The 18,480-nt window shown below is 44.9% G+C and overlaps 1 protein-coding gene across 3 annotated transcripts in view; it reads right to left on the bottom strand.

Moving 5' to 3' along the window:
• Positions 1 to 5,776: 5,776 nt before the first annotated feature.
• TBXAS1 (thromboxane A synthase 1) overlaps positions 5,777 to 18,480 on the bottom strand; it is a 230,903-nt gene continuing 218,199 nt past the window's right edge. For all 3 annotated transcript variants that reach the window (XM_027799407.2, XM_005435041.3, XM_055712869.1), the window contains 4 exons: positions 13,763 to 13,851; positions 11,184 to 11,321; positions 8,190 to 8,352; positions 5,777 to 7,557 (listed from right to left, as the gene is read on the bottom strand). In XM_027799407.2, the coding sequence (XP_027655208.1) occupies positions 7,483 to 7,557; positions 8,190 to 8,352; positions 11,184 to 11,321; positions 13,763 to 13,851 (465 nt within the window). In that variant the 3' untranslated portion in view covers positions 5,777 to 7,482. The remainder of the gene's footprint in view (positions 7,558 to 8,189; positions 8,353 to 11,183; positions 11,322 to 13,762; positions 13,852 to 18,480) is intronic.

Raw genomic sequence — 18,480 nt, 5'->3', positions numbered from 1 at the left:
GTGGGTGCACAAATGCACTGTGATTAACATGATATCACCAGATTATTACCAGGTTTGGAGAGCTGCTGCCAGTTTTCATCTTGTTTTTTGCAAATGTGTGCTTCCAGGGGGCTAGAGCAGCACAGGTCCCTCGACACAGCGCACTCTTTAGGTGTGCTGCTGAGCCCACACAGCCAGGGTGAGGGCCAGCACCATCAAGTGTCCTGGTAAAATGTCTATGCAGTGTCTGTTGACTATCAGCAGCTGTTGTTTAAAAGGAGGAAATGGCTTGGGGCTCTTCCTACGTTACTACAAAGTTGGCAGCCTTTCGTCTGTCTTACTTCTCTAGCTGTCTTGCTAGGCCTGCATGTAGAACAAGGGATGATGCATTTCCAGAACTCTGACTTGGCCCACAGCTGTAAAAATAATTCCTCTATTCCATAACAGTACAAACAGGTGAAAACAGCCAATACCTCCTAACCAGAAAACTTTGCAGGACAGATGAAAAAATGTTAGACCAGACCCAAGTGAGTTTACTTGCGCACGTACTATCCATGTTCAACTTAGAAGCGCCTGGGAAAGACTCTTGGTGCAGTCTGCAACCCTGTAAAATGTGATGTACAGTTGCAGCCACTGCGGTGTTGGTTTTTACCGGTGGAGTCAACACAGTATTCAAGATGATACCAGGGGAGGGGAACACCAGTTCATCCCACTCCTACCAGTTTGACGCCCGTGCCAGAAGTAGAAGCCCAGAGCCTGGTCAGCAGGAGAGCACCTGAAGAGCAGTACAAAGGAATTATGGCCACTCCAGCCAGTAGGTCAGCTTCATCAGGGGCCCAGCTTAAATGCAGAGATGCAAATGCACATAGCATGGGGAACAAAAAGAGGAGTTTGAGACATGCACACCTGCAGGGCTATGATCTTACTGACATCGCAGAGAAGTGGTGGGATGACTTCCATGACTTGAGTGTTGGAATGGAAGGGTACAGGCTTTTTAGGAAGGACAGGCTGAGTAGAAGAGGTGGGGGTGTTGCCCTTTGTGTCAATGACCAGCTGGAGTGCATGGAGCTCCACCTGAAGATGGGTAAGGAGCAGGGACAGGTGACATAGCGGGGGTGTGCTACAGGCCGCCTAACCAGGAAGACCAAGCAGCTGAGGCCCTCTATAGACAGATAGGAGCAGCCTCACACAAGTCCTCGTTCTCATGGGGGACTTTAACCACCTTGATATCTGTTGGGGGGACAACACAGCAGGGCACAAGCAATCCAGGAGGCTCCTGGAATACATTGACGACAGCTTCCTTCTCCAAGTGATAGAGGAGCGGATGAAGAGAGATGCTGTGCTGGACCTTGTTCTCACCAGCAAGGAGGGGCTGGTGGGGAATGTGGAGCTCAAGGGAAGCGTTGCTGCACTGACCACAAAATGGTGGAGTTCAAGATCCTCAGGGCAGCAAGGAGCATGCACAGCAAGCTCTCTGCCCTGGCCTTCAGGAGAGCAGACTTTGGCCTCTTCAGGGATCTGCTTGGTAGAGGACCATGGGATAAAGCCCTGGAAGGAAGACGGACCCAAGAAAGCTGGTTAATATTCAAGGATCACCTCCTCCAAGCTCAGGAGCGACGCATCCCAACGAAGTCAGGCAAAAATGCCAGGAGGCCTGCATGGAGAACAAGGAGCTCCTCGACAAACTGAAACACAAAAAGGAAGCCTAGAGAGGGTGGAAGCAAGGACAGGTAGTCTGCGAGGATGTGGTGGCTTGACCCTGGCTGGATGCCAGGTGCCCACCAAAGCTGCTCTATCACTCCCCGCCCCTCAACTAGACAGGGGAGAGAAAATATAATGAAAGGCTCGTGGGTAGAGACAGGGACAGGAAGATCATTCAACAGTTACCATCACAGGCAAAACACACTCGACTTGGGGAAATTAGTTTGATTTACTACCATTCAAATGAGAAAAAACACCTTCCCTCCACCTCTCCCTTCTTCCTGGGCTTAACTTAATTCCTGATTTCTCTTCTTCCTCCCTGCCAGTGGCACAGGCGGAATGGGAATGAGGTTCGCAGTCAGTTCATTACACGTTCTTTCTAGCACTCCTCCCTCCTCAGGGGAAGGACTCCTCACACTCTTGCCCTGCTACAGTTCTCCATGAACTTCTCCAGCGTGAGTCCTTACTACAGGCTGCAGTTCTCCACACACTGCTCCAGCGTGGGTCCCCCGTGGGGTCACAAGTCCTGCCAGCAAACCTGCTCTAACCTGGGCTTCTCTCTCCACGGGGCCACAGGTCCTGCCAGGACCCTGCTCCAGTGTGGGCTTCCCATGGGGTCACAGCCTCCTTTGGGCATCCACCTGCTCTGGTGCAGGGTCCTCCATGGGCTGCAGGGGCACAGCTGCCTCACCACGAGCTTCACCACGGGTTGCAGGGGAATCTCTGCTCCAGCGCCTGGAGCACCTCCTGCCCTTTTTCTTCACTGACCTTGGTGTCTGCAGCATGGTTGCTCTCACACAGTCTCACTCCTCTCTTCTGCTGGTAAAATGGTTTTGGTTAGGACCCCCCCTCCCCCCTTCTTAATATGCTATTACAGAGGTGCTACCACTGTCACTGATTAGCTCAGCCTTGGCCAGCAGCAGGTCCATCTTGGAGCCGGCTGGCATTGGCTCCACTGGACATAGGGGAAGCTTCAGTCAGCTTCTCACAGAAGCCACCCCTGTAGTGCCCCCTGCTACCAAAACCTTACCGTGCAAACCCACTACAGAGGGATACAGGGAAGTTGTGTGAGTAGCCAGGGATCAGGTTGGGAAACCTAAAGTCCTGGTAGAATTAAATCTGGCCTGGGACATCAAGGGCAACAGGAAAAGCTTCTATAGGTACGTCGGTGATAACAGAAAGACTAGGGAAAATGTGGGCCCTCTCCAGAAGGAAACAGGAGACCTGGTTACTCAGGATATGGAAAAGGCCTGAGGTACTCAACAACTTTTTTGCCTCAGTCTTCACCAAGTGAAGCCATACCACCCAAGTTGCAGAAGGCAAAGGCAAGGACTGGGAGAATGAAAAACCACCCATGGTAGGAGAAGATCAGGTTTGAGACCATTCGAGGAATCTGAAGGTGCACAGCTTCATAGGACCTGATGAGATGCATCCCTGGGTCCTGAGGGTACTGGCAGATGAAATTGCTAAGCCACTGTCCATCATGTTTGAGAAGCTGTGGCAGTCTGGTGAAGTTCCCACTGACTCCAAAAGGGGAAACATAACCCCCATTTTTAAGACCTGGGGAACTACAACCAGTCAGCTTCACCTCTGTGCCCAGCAAGATCATGGAGCAGATCCTCCTGGAAACTATGCGAAGGCACAGGGAAGATAAGGAGGTGATTGGTGACAGGCAATATAGCTTCACTAACAGCAAATCAAGCCTGACAAATTTGGTGGCCTTCTATGATGGGGTTACAGAATTGATGGATAAGGGAAGGTCAGCTGATGGCATCTACCCAGACTTCTGCAAAGCATTTGACACTTCCCACACAACATCCTTGTCTCTAAACTGGAGAGACATGGATTTAACAGCTGGAACATTTGGTGGATAAGGAATTGACTGGATGACCACACTCAAAGAGCTGCTGTCAACAGCTCAGTATCCAAGTGGAGACCAGTGATGAGTGGTCTCATTTTTTCTCTCAGGGATTGGTATTGGGACCAGCACTGCTTAATGGCTTTGTTGGTAACAGGGACAGTGGGATCAAATGCACCCTCAGCAAGTTTGCTGATTACACCAAGCTGTGCGGTTGGGTCAACACGTTGGAGGGAAGGGATGCTATCCAGAGGGACCTCGACAGGCTTCAGAGGTGGGCCCATATGAACTTCATGAAGTTCAACAAGACCAAGTGCAAGGTTGTACACATGGGTCAGGGCAATCCCAAACACAATTACAGGCTGGGCAGAGAATGGATTGACACTGAGGAGAAGGACTTAGGGGTTTTGGTGGGTGAAAAGCTCAGCATGACCCAGTAATGTGCGTTTGCATCCCAGAAAGCCAACTGTATCCTGGGCTTCATCAAAACAAGCGTGGCCAGCAGGTTGAGGGAGATGATTCTCCCCCTCTTCTCTATTCTCATGAGACCCTACCTGGAGTACTGCATTCAGGTCTGGGGCCCCCAACAGAAGGACACGGACCTGTGGGAGTGAGTCCAGAGGAGAGCCACGAAGATGATCAGAGGGCTGGAGCACCTCTCTCTTATGAAGACAGGCTGAGACAGTTGAGGTTGTTCAGCCTGGAGAAGAGAAGGCTCTGGGGAGATCTTACGGCAGCCTTCCAGTACCTAAAGGGGGCCTACAAGAAAGCTGGAGAGGGACTTTGTACAAGGGCATGTAGTGATAGGACAAAGAGAAATGGCTTTCAGCTGGAAGGGGGTAGATTAGATATCAGGAAGAAATCCTTTACTGTGAGGGTGGTGAGGCACTGGACCAGGTTGCCCAGAGAAGTTGTGGACGACCCATCCCTGGTCTTGCTGGATGGGGCTTTGAGCAACCTAGTCTAGTGGAAGGTGTCCCTGCCTGTGGCAGGGGTGCTGGAACTAGATGATCTTTAAGGTCCCTTCCAGCCCAAACCATTCTATGATTCTATGATTATGCTCTGTTCAGGCACAGGAATATGACTCGTTCAACTACTCTACACATCAGTGGCACTTTCTTGGATAAATATTGAGGATATAAACAGCATCGAGAGAAGCTGTAGAACAGTCCGTACAAAAGCACATGGAAGAAAGGTCAAAGCCTGATTTAGGCTTGGAGTATTTCCTCAAAAATAAATTACACAACAACTTGCTAATTCATGTAAGGAAGAAAAACAATAAAAGAATTTTGAAGGGACAAACAAGCCTTTGACAGCTGACTTCAGACTGGAATGAGCTTCCTGCTCATTCAGGTAGGTGAGAAGTTTTTAGGCAGGGCCCATCCAACTTTTTGCCACTTGTATGTATAAGCTGTACAGTAAATCAGCTGCCAGCATCCTATTTTCAAGATGCAAAAATGATGGATAACATGTAGAAACTAGGGTATATACAGTGTGTTGCTTTTCGAATAAATATCAATCACTCCATCAGTAATTCATATAATCAGTGTGTTTGTAACAGGGCACTTCTGTTTAGTACGCCAGAGGTGCTCCGTGGAAACAGAAGGAATTCCAAGACTGCCTGATCAGTACTTCACTACTACTACCTGTACAGTTCTGGTTTGAAAAAAAAAAAAAAAAAAAGTCCCACAAAAGTGAAAGACAAAACCTTCAGGTAGGAGCAAGATACAGTAATTTGATCAGTGTTAAGGCAGCATGTGGGATGAAGACAGAAAAAGGTGCTTGCTGGAGAGAAACTGGAGAACTAGCTAGGGATCAGTGAGCAGATGGTTCCTTCCAGCAATCCTTGCAGTGAAGCTGAGCAGTCAGTCTCTTCCTCCTGCTGCCAATGACACTTCTCTGTGCATGCCACCAAAAAAGACGCTGTACCTAAGGAAACCTTGAACAGAATATGTCAGCAGGCAGAAGGTCAACACTTGCAAAGAACAAAAATGTGCTTCCTTATTTTCATAGTGCCATAAAAAAATTGCTATTTATAAAATATATATATTTATAGATCTCTTTATTTTTTTTAAGAAAAAAAAAGGATCCTGAGACTGAGACCATCTCCTCTCATGGTTTTGTTGTTGTGATTTAATCCCAGCCAGCAACTAAGCACCACGCAGCCACTTGCTGAATCCCCACTGCCAGTGGGATGGGGGAAAGAATTGGAAAAGTAGAACTAAGAAAACTCGTGGATTGAGATAAAGACAGTTTAATGGGTAAAGCAAAAGCTGCACACACAAGCAAAGCAAAACAAGGAATTCATTCACTGCTTCCCATTAGCAGGCAGGTGTTCAGCCATCGCTAGAAAAGCAGGGCTCCATCATACGTAATGGTTACTTGGAAAACAAATGCCATAACTCCGAACATTCCCCCTTCCTTCTCTTTCTCCCAGCTGTATATGCTGAGCATGGTGTCATAGGGTATGGAATATCCTTTTGGTCAGTTAGGGTCAGCTGTCCTGGCTGTGTCCCCTCATAACTTCTTGTGCACTCTCAGCCCACTTGCTGGTGGGGTGGGGTGAGAAGCAGAAAAGGCCATGACTCTGTGTAAGCCCTGCTCAGCAGTAACAAAATACAAATCCAAAAAATATAGCCCCATACTAGCTGCTGAGAAGAAAATTATTCCAGCCAAAACCAGCACAGTTGTACAACCAACCAGTTTGTGGTGCCCAATGAAGGAAAGGTGGTTGATTTTTTCTGGTCAATTGATCACTGCTGTCCGATGCTCCACTAAGAGCACGGAGGGAATGTGAAGAGTGGAAGCATACAGCCACCTTGGCTGTGAAGATGCATGTGCACAGTCATGCAGCTTGAATGGATCCATGATGCTGCTGCAGCTGGCAATCGGACAAGTTCCCTCCCAAGTGGAGTGAGGCACGTGGGATGTGACCTGCGCCAGGGTCACATAAGGAATCAAGAGAGCTGCTGAGACTGATGATCCTGGACCCACTCCTTTGCCGTTGGCTCTAGTGCGTGCAGCACTCAATTTCCTTGAGTCAATGACCCAGCAAAGATGGTGCCAACTGCAATGGCTGGAAAGGAAAAGGTCTCAACCTGAAGCAGATGTTGTACCAGCACCTTCTGATTACCCTTAAATTTCCTCCAGTCCTCTTGCTTTCTTTAAATTTGTATCTTCTTTTTCTCCACCCTTCCAACCGCAGCTCAGCAGCCAGCAAAATGGCTGTCACCTCATTTCTTTGGTCTTATTACTGGAACTTAACTGGTAAGCAGGGGAACTCTTCATTCCTTTTCAGTCATGTCAATGCAATGTGCCAAGTGCAAATTGTTGATCTAAGTGTATTTGAAATCATTTTAAAAGCACGAAGAAGGTGCAACCCCTTCTGCTTTACAGACACAGGGAGAGATTAAGCATTGTGCAGGAAACTCAGCTTTGGTGTTTAGCGGAGTTCGTGATAAAATCCAGTGCGCTGGATCCCAAGTCTTCTGCTATAACTGTGGTGTCTCTTGGACTTTTTCTAGAGCATGGACTTACAAGTGCATGAAAAGGATATGTGAGAGAAACAATTTTAATTAACATATATTTTAGAGTGTGTGTATGCTTAACATCTGCTCCATTTATTGAACTTGAGCATGAAGAAAGCATTCTCAAAGATGAGTGAAAGAAAGCATAATGTAGAAAAGCAAGTGAAAGTGGGATGCTTCTCCACAGATACTATTCACAGCAATTTGAAAACCACCAAAAAGACCGTGGAGCCCATGTCTCATTGATAAAAGTGACTGGAGGCTTTCCCACAAGAGGGCAGTGAGGCAGCATCTACTACATCTACCATCAATGAGACAGGCTCCTACCTGTCTTTGGGGTTTTGAAAAATGATTATACCCAGTGAGTCACTGAACAAAGGGTCCCATCCCAGGAGGCTTCAGGATGTACATTTTCATTTAGCGAGATTCTAGCATAATGTAGACTCCATTTTTCGGTCCAAGTGTGGCTTTTGATTTCAGCTGCAAAGGAATCTAAAAGAAAAAAAAGAGCATCTTATGTACAATTGTATGTATTTGCTTATGTGTGTATAACACCCCCACATACAGACAGACGTTTTTTGCTGGGGGATCAATTCATACCAGGATTACTGAGGAAGCTGTAAAGTACTTGTTTTACAGTCAGCTGTGGTAGTATAATATTAAACAGAATTTACAGCCAGAGGCTGAGGCAGTGGTTGCCCAGCTATACTGTAGATCTGAACAGAAAAAAATTAACTCTGTAAACTCTAGAGTTGCTGAGTAAGTGCTAGGTGCAATTTATATAGCAATAGGCATATACTAAAAGTGCTGAGATCCCAGGAAAGATGTACACCTGTTCTTACCCTGTATAAATCAAGGTATTTCGACTGCAGTGTTGCTAGACTGCTCTTCACTAAGGCAGGGCTGTGTAACTTTGTTTTGTTGGAAAAAGCATAAAGGTTAGATCACATTTTGATTAAAACATGCAGTCCAGGCCTCTTGTCCCTCGTTATTATGGAAGTGGCTCTAGCAGTTGTCTCAAACAAAGAGAAATTCACAAAGGCAAGTCAGTCATCCTGTCTAGGACATGCTGTCAACTGCCTGAAGTTGGTAAGTGTGGCCTTTAAGCCTCTACGCGTACAAACCTCAGTCTCTGGGCAGGTCTTAAATTTAAACTTCTGCAAAATCCTCAGCAGAGTCATTTTTGTCTCCAGCAAACCCATTTTCATGCCAATGCAGCCACGGGGTCCTGCCCCAAAAGGCAAGTATGCAAAGGGATGTCGTTCCTTCTTGGCCTCCTCTGTAAACCTAGAAGGTGCAGAGATGGAAAACAGTCCAATAAATGTTTTTTACTCCTGATTCCGCGTTTTTCATTTACATATCAAAAGGTGATTGTTTCAATTGTTAATGGACACATCAAAGGGACTATTGGCAGATTATGTCCTGATGGGGCTGACAACCTTAAGTAAACAGATAATTGACTTATGGCCATCAGCCTTTGTCAGTTGGTGATGCCAGGAGGGGACGGAGACATTAGTATTAATTCCAATCTGTCTTCAGTGAATTGCTTTAAGTTCATGAAGATGCCTAGAAGAATGATAACTTCAGGTGCAGACAAGCTAGCCACATAGACATTTGCACGTATGAGGGAGAGGTTACACCTAAGAGGAAACTAATGGGCTGCAATGTGAACTAGCTAGAAGCAGCAACACCGCTTCTTTGCTGTGCATCACAGATGCAGATCAACGGGAACTTCTCTTTGAAGCTTGCAAGGGGAGATGAAATCTCATGGGACTGGACAGGCCACAGTAAACTGTTATTACAATTCAGTAAAGCCTTTCTTTCTGCTCTTGGCACAAAGAGACCAGGTTCCCAGTTGGGAAACCTTGAAATGGCAGACAGTTCTGTTCTTAGAGCTGAAGTACCTCAGTCCAATTGAAACGACTGATTAATGTGACAGTCTGTTATGCAGATCTGCATCAACTACCCAGCTTTAAAATACTTGCCCAACCCATTAGAAATGAGGGTTTTTTCTTTCTTCCCGCACCCCCACCCCCAAGGAAGGAAACAAAATTTCTATTTGAACAGCAGTCCAAAGGAAAAAAGCAAAATCTGTTTGCCAGCATATGCAAAGATGGATGTATACTGGACAGAATATGTACCGACAAGAGTACAGAGTTTGAGTCAGCACAAGTTATTAGGGCCAATGCATAATCAACAAGGTGAAGCTCATCTGGCCTGTGCTGAGTCACTGATCAGAGTGGTTCCTTAAAAAAAAAGAAACCTTTTCAGTGATGGCATTACCCTGTAAATCTACATAGACCTCCTGTGTCATAAGGTATTTGGAGCTGTTCTGGTAGTACAGAACTACTTTTCCAGTTCTATATGTGGATTAAGGTCCTGTCCTTCATGTATAGGGTCATCCCTGAAAATCGCCTGTTTGGATACAATTTGCAAGAACTTTAGACTACAAAGGCCCAGCAAACTCACGCAGGGTAGAAAGAGATGAGAGAGGTAATACAGGGTATTTTGAGGTTTGGAAAAAAATAGTATTGTGTATTTCTGCTAACCCCACCCTCATGCTCAGATATCCTAAATAAGATTGGGCTACTGCCGCAGTACTATAGAAGCCCGTAATTTGCAACTGAAGGACCATTAACTCATGGACTGAGCGCTGTTGCATATTCCATGCAAACAGGTTAATGCAATGCTTGCCTTGCTTACCCCCATTTATCATACTGGTAAATTTAGTCTCCCTTGTATTATTCCTGAGGCAGATTTCAAAACAAAATATTAGGGGGGAAAAGCCTGTAGCTGAAAACTTATTTTTTGTTAAGCTGTTATTTTATAATTCTTACTAACACTACCAACTGATACAAGTGGGGGAGAGTGTTAGTAATCATGCTTCATTCCTCCGGGAGATTTCAAAAGAGAATTCATCTCCAATTCATAACAAACAGCACCGTATGAGTCAAGGGGACTGAAGCCCCCACTATCCATTTTACCCTGTAATGTGCTTTCATACTACAGTTAAAGTGGTGAACAAACAATTAAGACAGCATTTTTAAATAAGCATTGCTAAACACCACTCCAGACTTCCAGTTGTTGCTAAGATTCCTCCCCAACAAAAGCTCTGGGCTTTTCTAACATTGGCATTGTTCTTTGTCATGGCCTAAGGTGTCTGATAGAGCATATGCCAATATTTGCTCCAGAAGGAGCACTGGGCAAACCCACCTACACCGTACATGTGTTGTCTTACTGGCAAAGATGGTTCTGGGCTGCCTGCCTCACACCCAGTTGTTTGTGGAGCATGCAGGGTTTTTTTCTTCTAGACTTTTCAACACAGTGGTAGCTTAAAATGCAGCTGCCCACAGAACAGCCTAAAGTATAGCTGCCCACAAAACTAATTTGTTCTTCCACAAAACACCACATCAACTGAAATTCCCCCTGTAAGCTCAACTCAGCATCTCTAAGGTAGGGCAGGGTACAAACCCACAATTTGACAGTGCCCCGCACCTCCCCCGGCTGAAGGGAATTCAGCTTTCGGCTCCATGTGAAAGTATGTCTTGCTAAGCAGAGCTAAGAACCCAGGATCCTAACTTATGGACAGAGAGCAAATTCCCAGTGGGAGATGGGGTAGGTTCCCCACTCACTGTGTATCCACACCATTACAAGATCTCAAGTGAAAGGCTGCTCTAAACCAGCCAGGAGCTGGACGAGTTTCCTGGGTACCTCGTCCCGGTGAATATACTGTCTCACTTCAGTTTCTGCATCCAAAGGCCACACTACTTGCAGCACCTAATTTGGAAACAGGTCTGAAAACCTGCACCACATTTCAACTTTGACCAAACTTTGCACTCTCTGAGGGATGCATTACTATCACCTCTTGTCTGATTTGGTAGACATCACATATTTTTATGTTCCAAATTAAACTGTGCTCCTCTTGCTGGAAATAGTGTTTCGGGTGAAGAGGGGGTGACTGTGGCTGTGAAGGAGCAGCAGGACCTGGCATCTCCACTGGACAGGCTGGAGTCCTGTGTCCACCCTAACGCGTGAAACAGCATTTAAGGCAGGCCTTCGATCTAAACAGGCCCAAATAAAGACTTCAACCTAAGAACTAAAAGCATCACTCCACATACCTCTCGGGAATGAACTTCTCAGGCTCTGGCCAGAACTCAGGGTTGTGGTGGAGATGTCCAACCGCGGTTTCAATGACAGCCCCAGCTGGAATACGCTGCCCCAGCACTATGCAGTCTTTAGCTGCCTCCCGAGTGAACCTGAAACAGTGTCATGTATCCCAGATGATTAATAAAGGTAAAAACACAGCAGGAGGGAACCATAAAAGTCAACCTCTTCAGCTGGACTGTCCCTGCAATTTCAGGAGTAAGACTTCCCCAGTAGATAAGTACAGCAACTGTTGCTGATGCTAATGTCTTCCCAGGTTACAATCACCTCCATCTAGAAGCACACAGCTCCAACCCAGCTGGTCAGCTTCTGTCCTTTTCACAGTAAAGCACTTCATTGCTTACAGTTTTCCAAAATGTTAACTGTTAAATTGTAATTTTGCTGCTAATGTTGGTTTTAGACTCATTTTTTACAAGAACTGCAGATTAAATTCTCAGTTACCTCTAATAAAAGGCAGAAAGAACATGCTCATTTGCTTTTAGGAAAAAATGATAACAAATATAGTTTTGAGTTTGTTTATTTGAGAAGCTCCCCCATGTTGGGACAGCACCTGAAATTTAGTAAGGGATGGTTTTAATGTTAGGGCTAAGTGTTCAGCTGCTGCTAGAAAAATATAACCAATTTACAAGCCTTGGAAACCTGCATTTCACATACACTCATCAAAGATAGGCATGATGTTAGCAACAAAACTCTCCAGTTTCCTCCCACCCTGTGGTGATAGGTGCCAAGGACTGTCCTTAGGAACATAATTGTGACAAGAAGACTGAGAAAAGCTGCCTGCCAAAGCTGAGCTTGGGTCGGTAGATCTTGTAAAAAAAGTGGTGTGTCAGTGTACATGTGTGGGGGCAGATCCTGATCCAGATCTTTTGGTGCTTTGGTGGTTGCTGCAGATCCCAAAGCATCCCAGACCCAGGCAGGTGCTGTGCTATTAGCCTAGGGGCTATGCCCTGGCACCAGCTGGGAGCACAGGGGCAAGACAACGTGCAAGGAGGTCCCTTTGCTACTCCCTGCGCTGTGCCTACAAAGTTGAACAAAGATTTCAGTTTCAGGTCTGTCAGTCTGGTACCATTACAGGAACACATTCTTTCCTTGCTGTCACCCATCTCTCTCCTTCTCATAGACAAATAAATAACAGAGGCTCCGAACCTGGAACAAGACACTGGCATGCTAAAAAACACATTGACAAGCCACTCTTCTCATCCTTATATGAATTTGGCGATAGTGGAAACATGAGTTCTCGGGAAGAAAGTTGTCTGGCTAGTAAGTACATCTATTAAAAAAACCCAACTCATTTTATAACAAGCTTGGCTGCTACTGAATTTTCCCCTAACTCAGCATTATCCTTGTCATAGGCAATTAGAATCTTTCCGAGGCACTGGGCTGTCCTATCCATTTCATATCCATCCGAGTAAAAGCCAGATCAATAAACACCACTGACAATGCCAACGGAAACTTTGGAACAAGTTTTGCTCCATTCCCGTTTTATTTCCAATCTGACAAACACTGATTGTTTCCCAGTGTTTCAGCTGAAACACAAAGATCCCTGATGCTTTTAAGTGGCGAAACAATTTCCACTTGCATACCATGTATAACATAGTAAAGCCCAGTCATCTCATCCAGGAGCAAGTATCTTCGACATTTACTCTCTGAACAATCCTGCAGATGTCCATGGACAAAATCTTGACTTCCAATCTTTGTGAACATATGGAAGAGAATATGATTTTAAGCTCTATTATTTTAAGGTGCTTGGAACTGTAGGGTAAATTTTTCAAAGGCTCTCACAGCAAACTCAGCTTTGGCTCCTTTCCAGCCATGTGAATTTACCCCCAGCTTCACGAGAAGCAGTGCAACTGGCTGACCACTTTGAAAAGTTCCATTCTTAACATCAGCTCTTATGCTCATGATAACTTGGAAATTTGACATCAAAGAGTTTTCTAATTTATTTTCCCCTTGTTTTCAGTTCATCAATACAACTTAGTAAAATCAGTCTTGTGTGAATTGGGGCAAAATTTTCAAATTTAAAGATGTAGCCATTAGCTTAGCTATTATAACACAGCACAAAGTGCAAAGCGGCAGGGGTCCAAGTTAAACAAACATACATGTGAAATACAGCTTTCTGAATGTGCAACCCTTCTACAGATCAGGGCTTTAATGACCAACTGGCTAGGGTAAGTCTTTTCTCTGTATCCCCAAAGACTGAGGCATATGGAAGCAGCAGCCTCTGGCTTTCTAAGGCCAGTCCTGCTGCAAAATGGCTCCATCCTCTAACCTCGGGGGATGTAAAGAATGGTAAGCAAGCAATCTTGGCCAATCCACTGTAAAAAAATCCTTCAGAAATACCAGTATTAGCCAGTTTTTCTTCAATAGGCCACATTCTAGCTTTCAAATGCATAAGTGGTATTGATGTTGGCAGAGAGACCAAGGGCACATTGGTCTTCCAACAGCAGATTTCCATTTTATAGAGCTAGGGATCTACCCTGTGGAATAAGGGGGTGGTGGTGGTGGTGGTGGTGGTGGTGGTGGTGGTAGATACCTGAATGCAGGTGGGTACATGCGTAATGTCTCTGCAATCACCATGTCCAGATAAGGGAGTCCTTGTACATTTTGGTAATCAGGGACCATCTGAAAAGGCAGCACGAAAGGAACAATTACATTTTCTCACATTTAAGTGCCAAACTCATCTCAGATTAGCTTTTAAATCATCTATTTTTTACTGGGCATTTTTCCTGTAGAAGAACTCAATGTCTCATCTAAAACAGTAAATGATAAAATTATACAAAAATGTGGGCAGTAATTAAATGTGTGTATAACATTCCCTTCATCATCAGAACGCTTTGGTGCACAGCCCAGCTGAAGATACAATAATAAATCAACTTGCTAGGCAGTATTAAAAACGGCATTACAGAGAGCATTAATAGCTACAACAGAGCTATTGCTTTATGCTCTAAAATCTGCACGGGACCTTTGTTTGTTCTGAAAGACAAGAGCAGAGCAGAGCAGGAGCACTTTGTTCACAATAAACAGTTATACTTGTTGATGTTGCAGCAAACCCTTTGCCCTTTCCCAGTTACAGAAATAAAGCAAAGTGCTAATGCTGTGATGCTTGTGGAGGGGTGGGAGGTGGCACTGGGAGAAACCAACATCCTGATGAGGAACAGCACGCAGCGGTGAATTGCTCTGCCGAGCAGAGAGTTGAGGTACAGCTCAAATCCCACCCGGCAGGACTGCAACAGTGCCTGGGGAGAGAAGCCTGTTTCCTCCCGTGGCCACCCCCTGCTGTAATGCTGCTTAATTTTGCATGGCAGGCAATGCCTGTGCCCGCATTTCCTAAGTCTACAAAACCACCCAGCCCTTGACAACGAGTGGTGAGCACCAAGCCCAAACAGGTCTGTAGCTCAGAAGACTTTGCCCTCTGACAGGCAGCAAACAGACAGTGAGAGACACAGAACCGCAGACGACCACCAGCAGCAGTGACACAACTCTAGTGCATGAACAAACGGAAAATTTCTCCCTATTCTCTTCCTTGGGAAGAGGACGTTTTCCCTGTCTTATTCAGTGCTCTCAGCAGAGGGCAGCCAAAGTACATCTAATAACCTCATCAGGAAAGCAGAGTTTTGTTTTAAATTGGAGCATCTCCTAAAGACTGACACAGAGTAAATTGGAGAAAAGCACAGACGTCAGACTAGACTAAACCTTTTATGAAGATTTGGGGCCCCTGCCGTTCACAAAGGGGACTGGATTCCATCCTTCTTTTATTTACTACAGCACTTTTCATGTATAATGCATATTTTATTGAATTTTCATGCAAAAACATATGGTACATACTGAAAATACTAAGCAAAGAACAACTCCAGATGGTATGCAGAAAAGGCATACAATAGAACGAGGATACCTTGCTGGATTAGGGTATCCCACTTATTCAGCACTAAGCCACCATGCACCACTTCACATTAACCGATCTTTTCTGGGAAGGAAATAGATACATTCTATTATCCCCATTTTTTGGCATAGGAAAGAGAAGCAAGACCAGAGAAAGCGATTTGCACAGGCTGAGCAGAACCAGTGCGTCTGCTCCTTTCTTAGGGAGAAAGATGCAACTCAGCTTGTCAATAGATTAAATATTTTGTCAGTTTATGTCAAATATTATCAATACATAAAGTATAGACTGCACTGACAGCCTTTCAATGATGCTCTTATATTGCGGTAGTGCCTACTAACTCAAACCTTTGGCTTAGGTCGATGGTTATCAAATGAAGGACTAGGAGAGTAAAAGCCGCAAATGGCTCCAATAATTTGAACAACTAAAACCAAAGACAGGAGGATGATTTTTGTCATCCTTGTTTTGTAGAAAGGGATCTGAGGGCTACCTGATTTCACAAGGGAAATCAGTAGCAGAGGCTGGAAATGAACTGTGATCAGACTCACATTTCAGGCCTTTGTGGCAAAAGTATGCTCCTCTGCTCCTCTGCGACCATACAGGTGCTCCACACTTCGATGCAAATGCACACTGTGGTTGGCGTGTATTCATTTTTTTCCTGCTAATTTTACATCTCTCTTTCAGAACTTTTCTCTGTCCTTTTTATACCGCTCTCCTGCATGTCTTTGAGTCCTGGGTCAGCATCTGAGTCTTGTCCCTGTGATCCCTCCTGATTTCGTAGCCAGGCTGGCTGAGGAAAGAGTTCAGGCTCAGAGTACATGAGTGGTGGAGCGAAGAGCACACTGTGATGTGTTCAATTCTCTGAGCCATGCTCTTTTCCATTGGGCCTTCCTGTCTCTCTTGTAATGCCTCTACTTACTTCTGGAGTCAATAATTAAGATAATTATATGGTAACCTGATATAATAAGTAGCCACTAAATCAAACCATACATCAACAAATAATACAACACCAAATTATGGGAGTTTTGATTTGCTCTTTCAAATAGGGTCTATACCTTCAGGGGATTAGCAGTTCAGAAAACAAAACAAAGGTGTAAAACCAGCTAATTTTCCTTAGAAGAAAATTCCTTTTTCTTACCTAAAGAAAAAGGGGTTGGTCAAATGGCAGCACAGTGAGCTCTGCTATCATAAGCATGGCAGACACATTGGTCATTTCCTACATCTGATGCAACTTAATTATTGGCACTTCCATGCTTTTAGCATCAAAGTAGCTGGACCTAATTTAGTAGTTGTTTGCAAGGTCTGACCTTCAGCTGAATAAAGTACAGACCAGCCAAGTATCTCTATTTAGGAAGGACAGTTTGTTGATTTTTTTTCCCCTTTCAAAGAAAATATTTTCCATTTGTTTTTCCACTCCCTCTCTTCAAAATATTCCTTTAGCCAAGCACATTTCAAAGGAACTTAAATATGCTTTTCTCCCTAAATGGCCCTATTTATATCTTTCAACTGCTGGCAGGTTTGCTGGGGTGGGTGGTGTGCAAAGATGCCACTTTAACCTCCTGCAAAAAAACCCACAACTGTCTACATTGCCCCCTATTCAAGATTTAGTGTTTTTTTCATTAAGAGATTCCTTTCTGTGACAAGTAGAGATGTGGGAGGTGAAAGGAAGCACCACATTGTATGTATATTTTAATTTTGCAGCCACTGCTTTGCACAGCAGTTTATCTTCTGCTTTGCACAGCCTTGTAGTATCTTTTCCTGTCGATTGGCCATGTACCATCTTGTGGCATTTCTCTGCATGATTCCTGGAGATGTGGTGGTACACCCTCACCTATATCAGACTGTTCAATCTATTTTGAGGTCCAGAATTTTGGCCACAAACTCTCCTTTATGACTGACAACAAATCCCAGGCCTCTATTCCTTAGAAAAAGGTGGGAAATTAATTTTTCACCCCACAGAGTACCCTGAGGTGAAATACCAGCAGTGATTATAAAATTGCCTATGCACTGCAAGGATGATGTGTGTTTTAATCCCCATATAAATCCTTAAGAGAAATAACTGCCTTCAGATCCACCTCTGCTTTTCAGTATTGGCTTTAGTGTTTTCTAGGCAGGCAAACCTATTTTTTGCCACCACCCCCAGCTAACTTTTAATTCCTCAATGAACACCAAGGGAATCCAAGTGCTGACAGGAGAGATCTGGCCAATCTTTCTGCTTCAGTTTGAGATGTTACTGTTCCCAGTTGCTCACTCCTCTTTGCTGGCTGTGGTTAGCATCACCACAGCCAAGTCAGCAGAACGGAACATATGCCTGCACCTCAGTTGCTTCCATACAACGTCCAGCACGATCCCATCTTCAGTGAGAGTTTAAGATGAGATACTAACTTTTCCTGAAAGTAGCTGATGAGAGAGACACAGACCCTCCTCTACCACCTCTGTTTTGGGAATCATAATGCAAGTACACATCGGTGAATAAGAGAATTCCACTTATCGTATTGGTCATGGTCTGGTGGTGCTCAGCAGCCAGAAATGAAAAAAATCAAGAGAAAATTTTGTGTAGCTGACAGAGTGTGACGTGCACCTGAAATCAATTTGGAAGCAGCAAAGGCTGCAGAGACCACATTCCTCATAACTAGTGCTGCTGAGTCATGGTCTGAGATCCAACCGGCTGCAGTTTCTGAGAAATTGCAATCCAAATCAAACGCCTCATGGGCAGGTGTGAATGTGACAAAGTCCATGTCAGAGGGATGGCGTGCAGATCTGCTTCGTTGCCAATACAGATCTGTGTTATCTGTGTATGCATAGCTACACAGCCCACATTGGCTCCCCCCTGAAATGCAGACTTTGGCTAGCAATAGGATATGAGGCGGTGAGTCAAAGAAGCCAGAATCGTTCCCAGTGACTCCCATCCACCCCCTTTCCGAATTGCCAAAAGAGATATTCACACCATAGCCATAGCTAGGATTCACTAACAGGTCAATAGTGTTTCTTGAGCAAATGGATCAAAAGCTGCTGATAGATCAAAGAATCTGCCTCAGGTTTTGACCTCTTGTTGGTCACCTTTAGGAGCTGCTTGTCTCCTAACAGAACCAAAGCCTGTGTGAGACGCTCAGCCTGGGAGGGGGAGAAGAAATGCAAGAATACCACCTCACATTAGGGTTGCCCCACAACAACCTTGCTAACAACCATATCAAGAAAGGAAAGGTTACAGACAGGACAGCACTCAAAATACAGATCAATGGAAGGAAAAAAGGGGTGGGAAGGATTAACAGGCACCTATCAGTAACTGGCTTAAAGAAAGCCTGTCTCATGTTTTACTACTTCCACAACAACATGCTGGAATACCTGTAAAGCACCAAACTAAAACCTCCCCA

The sequence above is a fragment of the Falco cherrug genome, chromosome 5 (genome assembly GCF_023634085.1).
Source record: "Falco cherrug isolate bFalChe1 chromosome 5, bFalChe1.pri, whole genome shotgun sequence".
In the NCBI taxonomy this organism is placed as follows: Eukaryota; Metazoa; Chordata; class Aves; order Falconiformes; family Falconidae; genus Falco; species Falco cherrug.
This window is presented reverse-complemented; position numbering and strand designations above follow the sequence as displayed.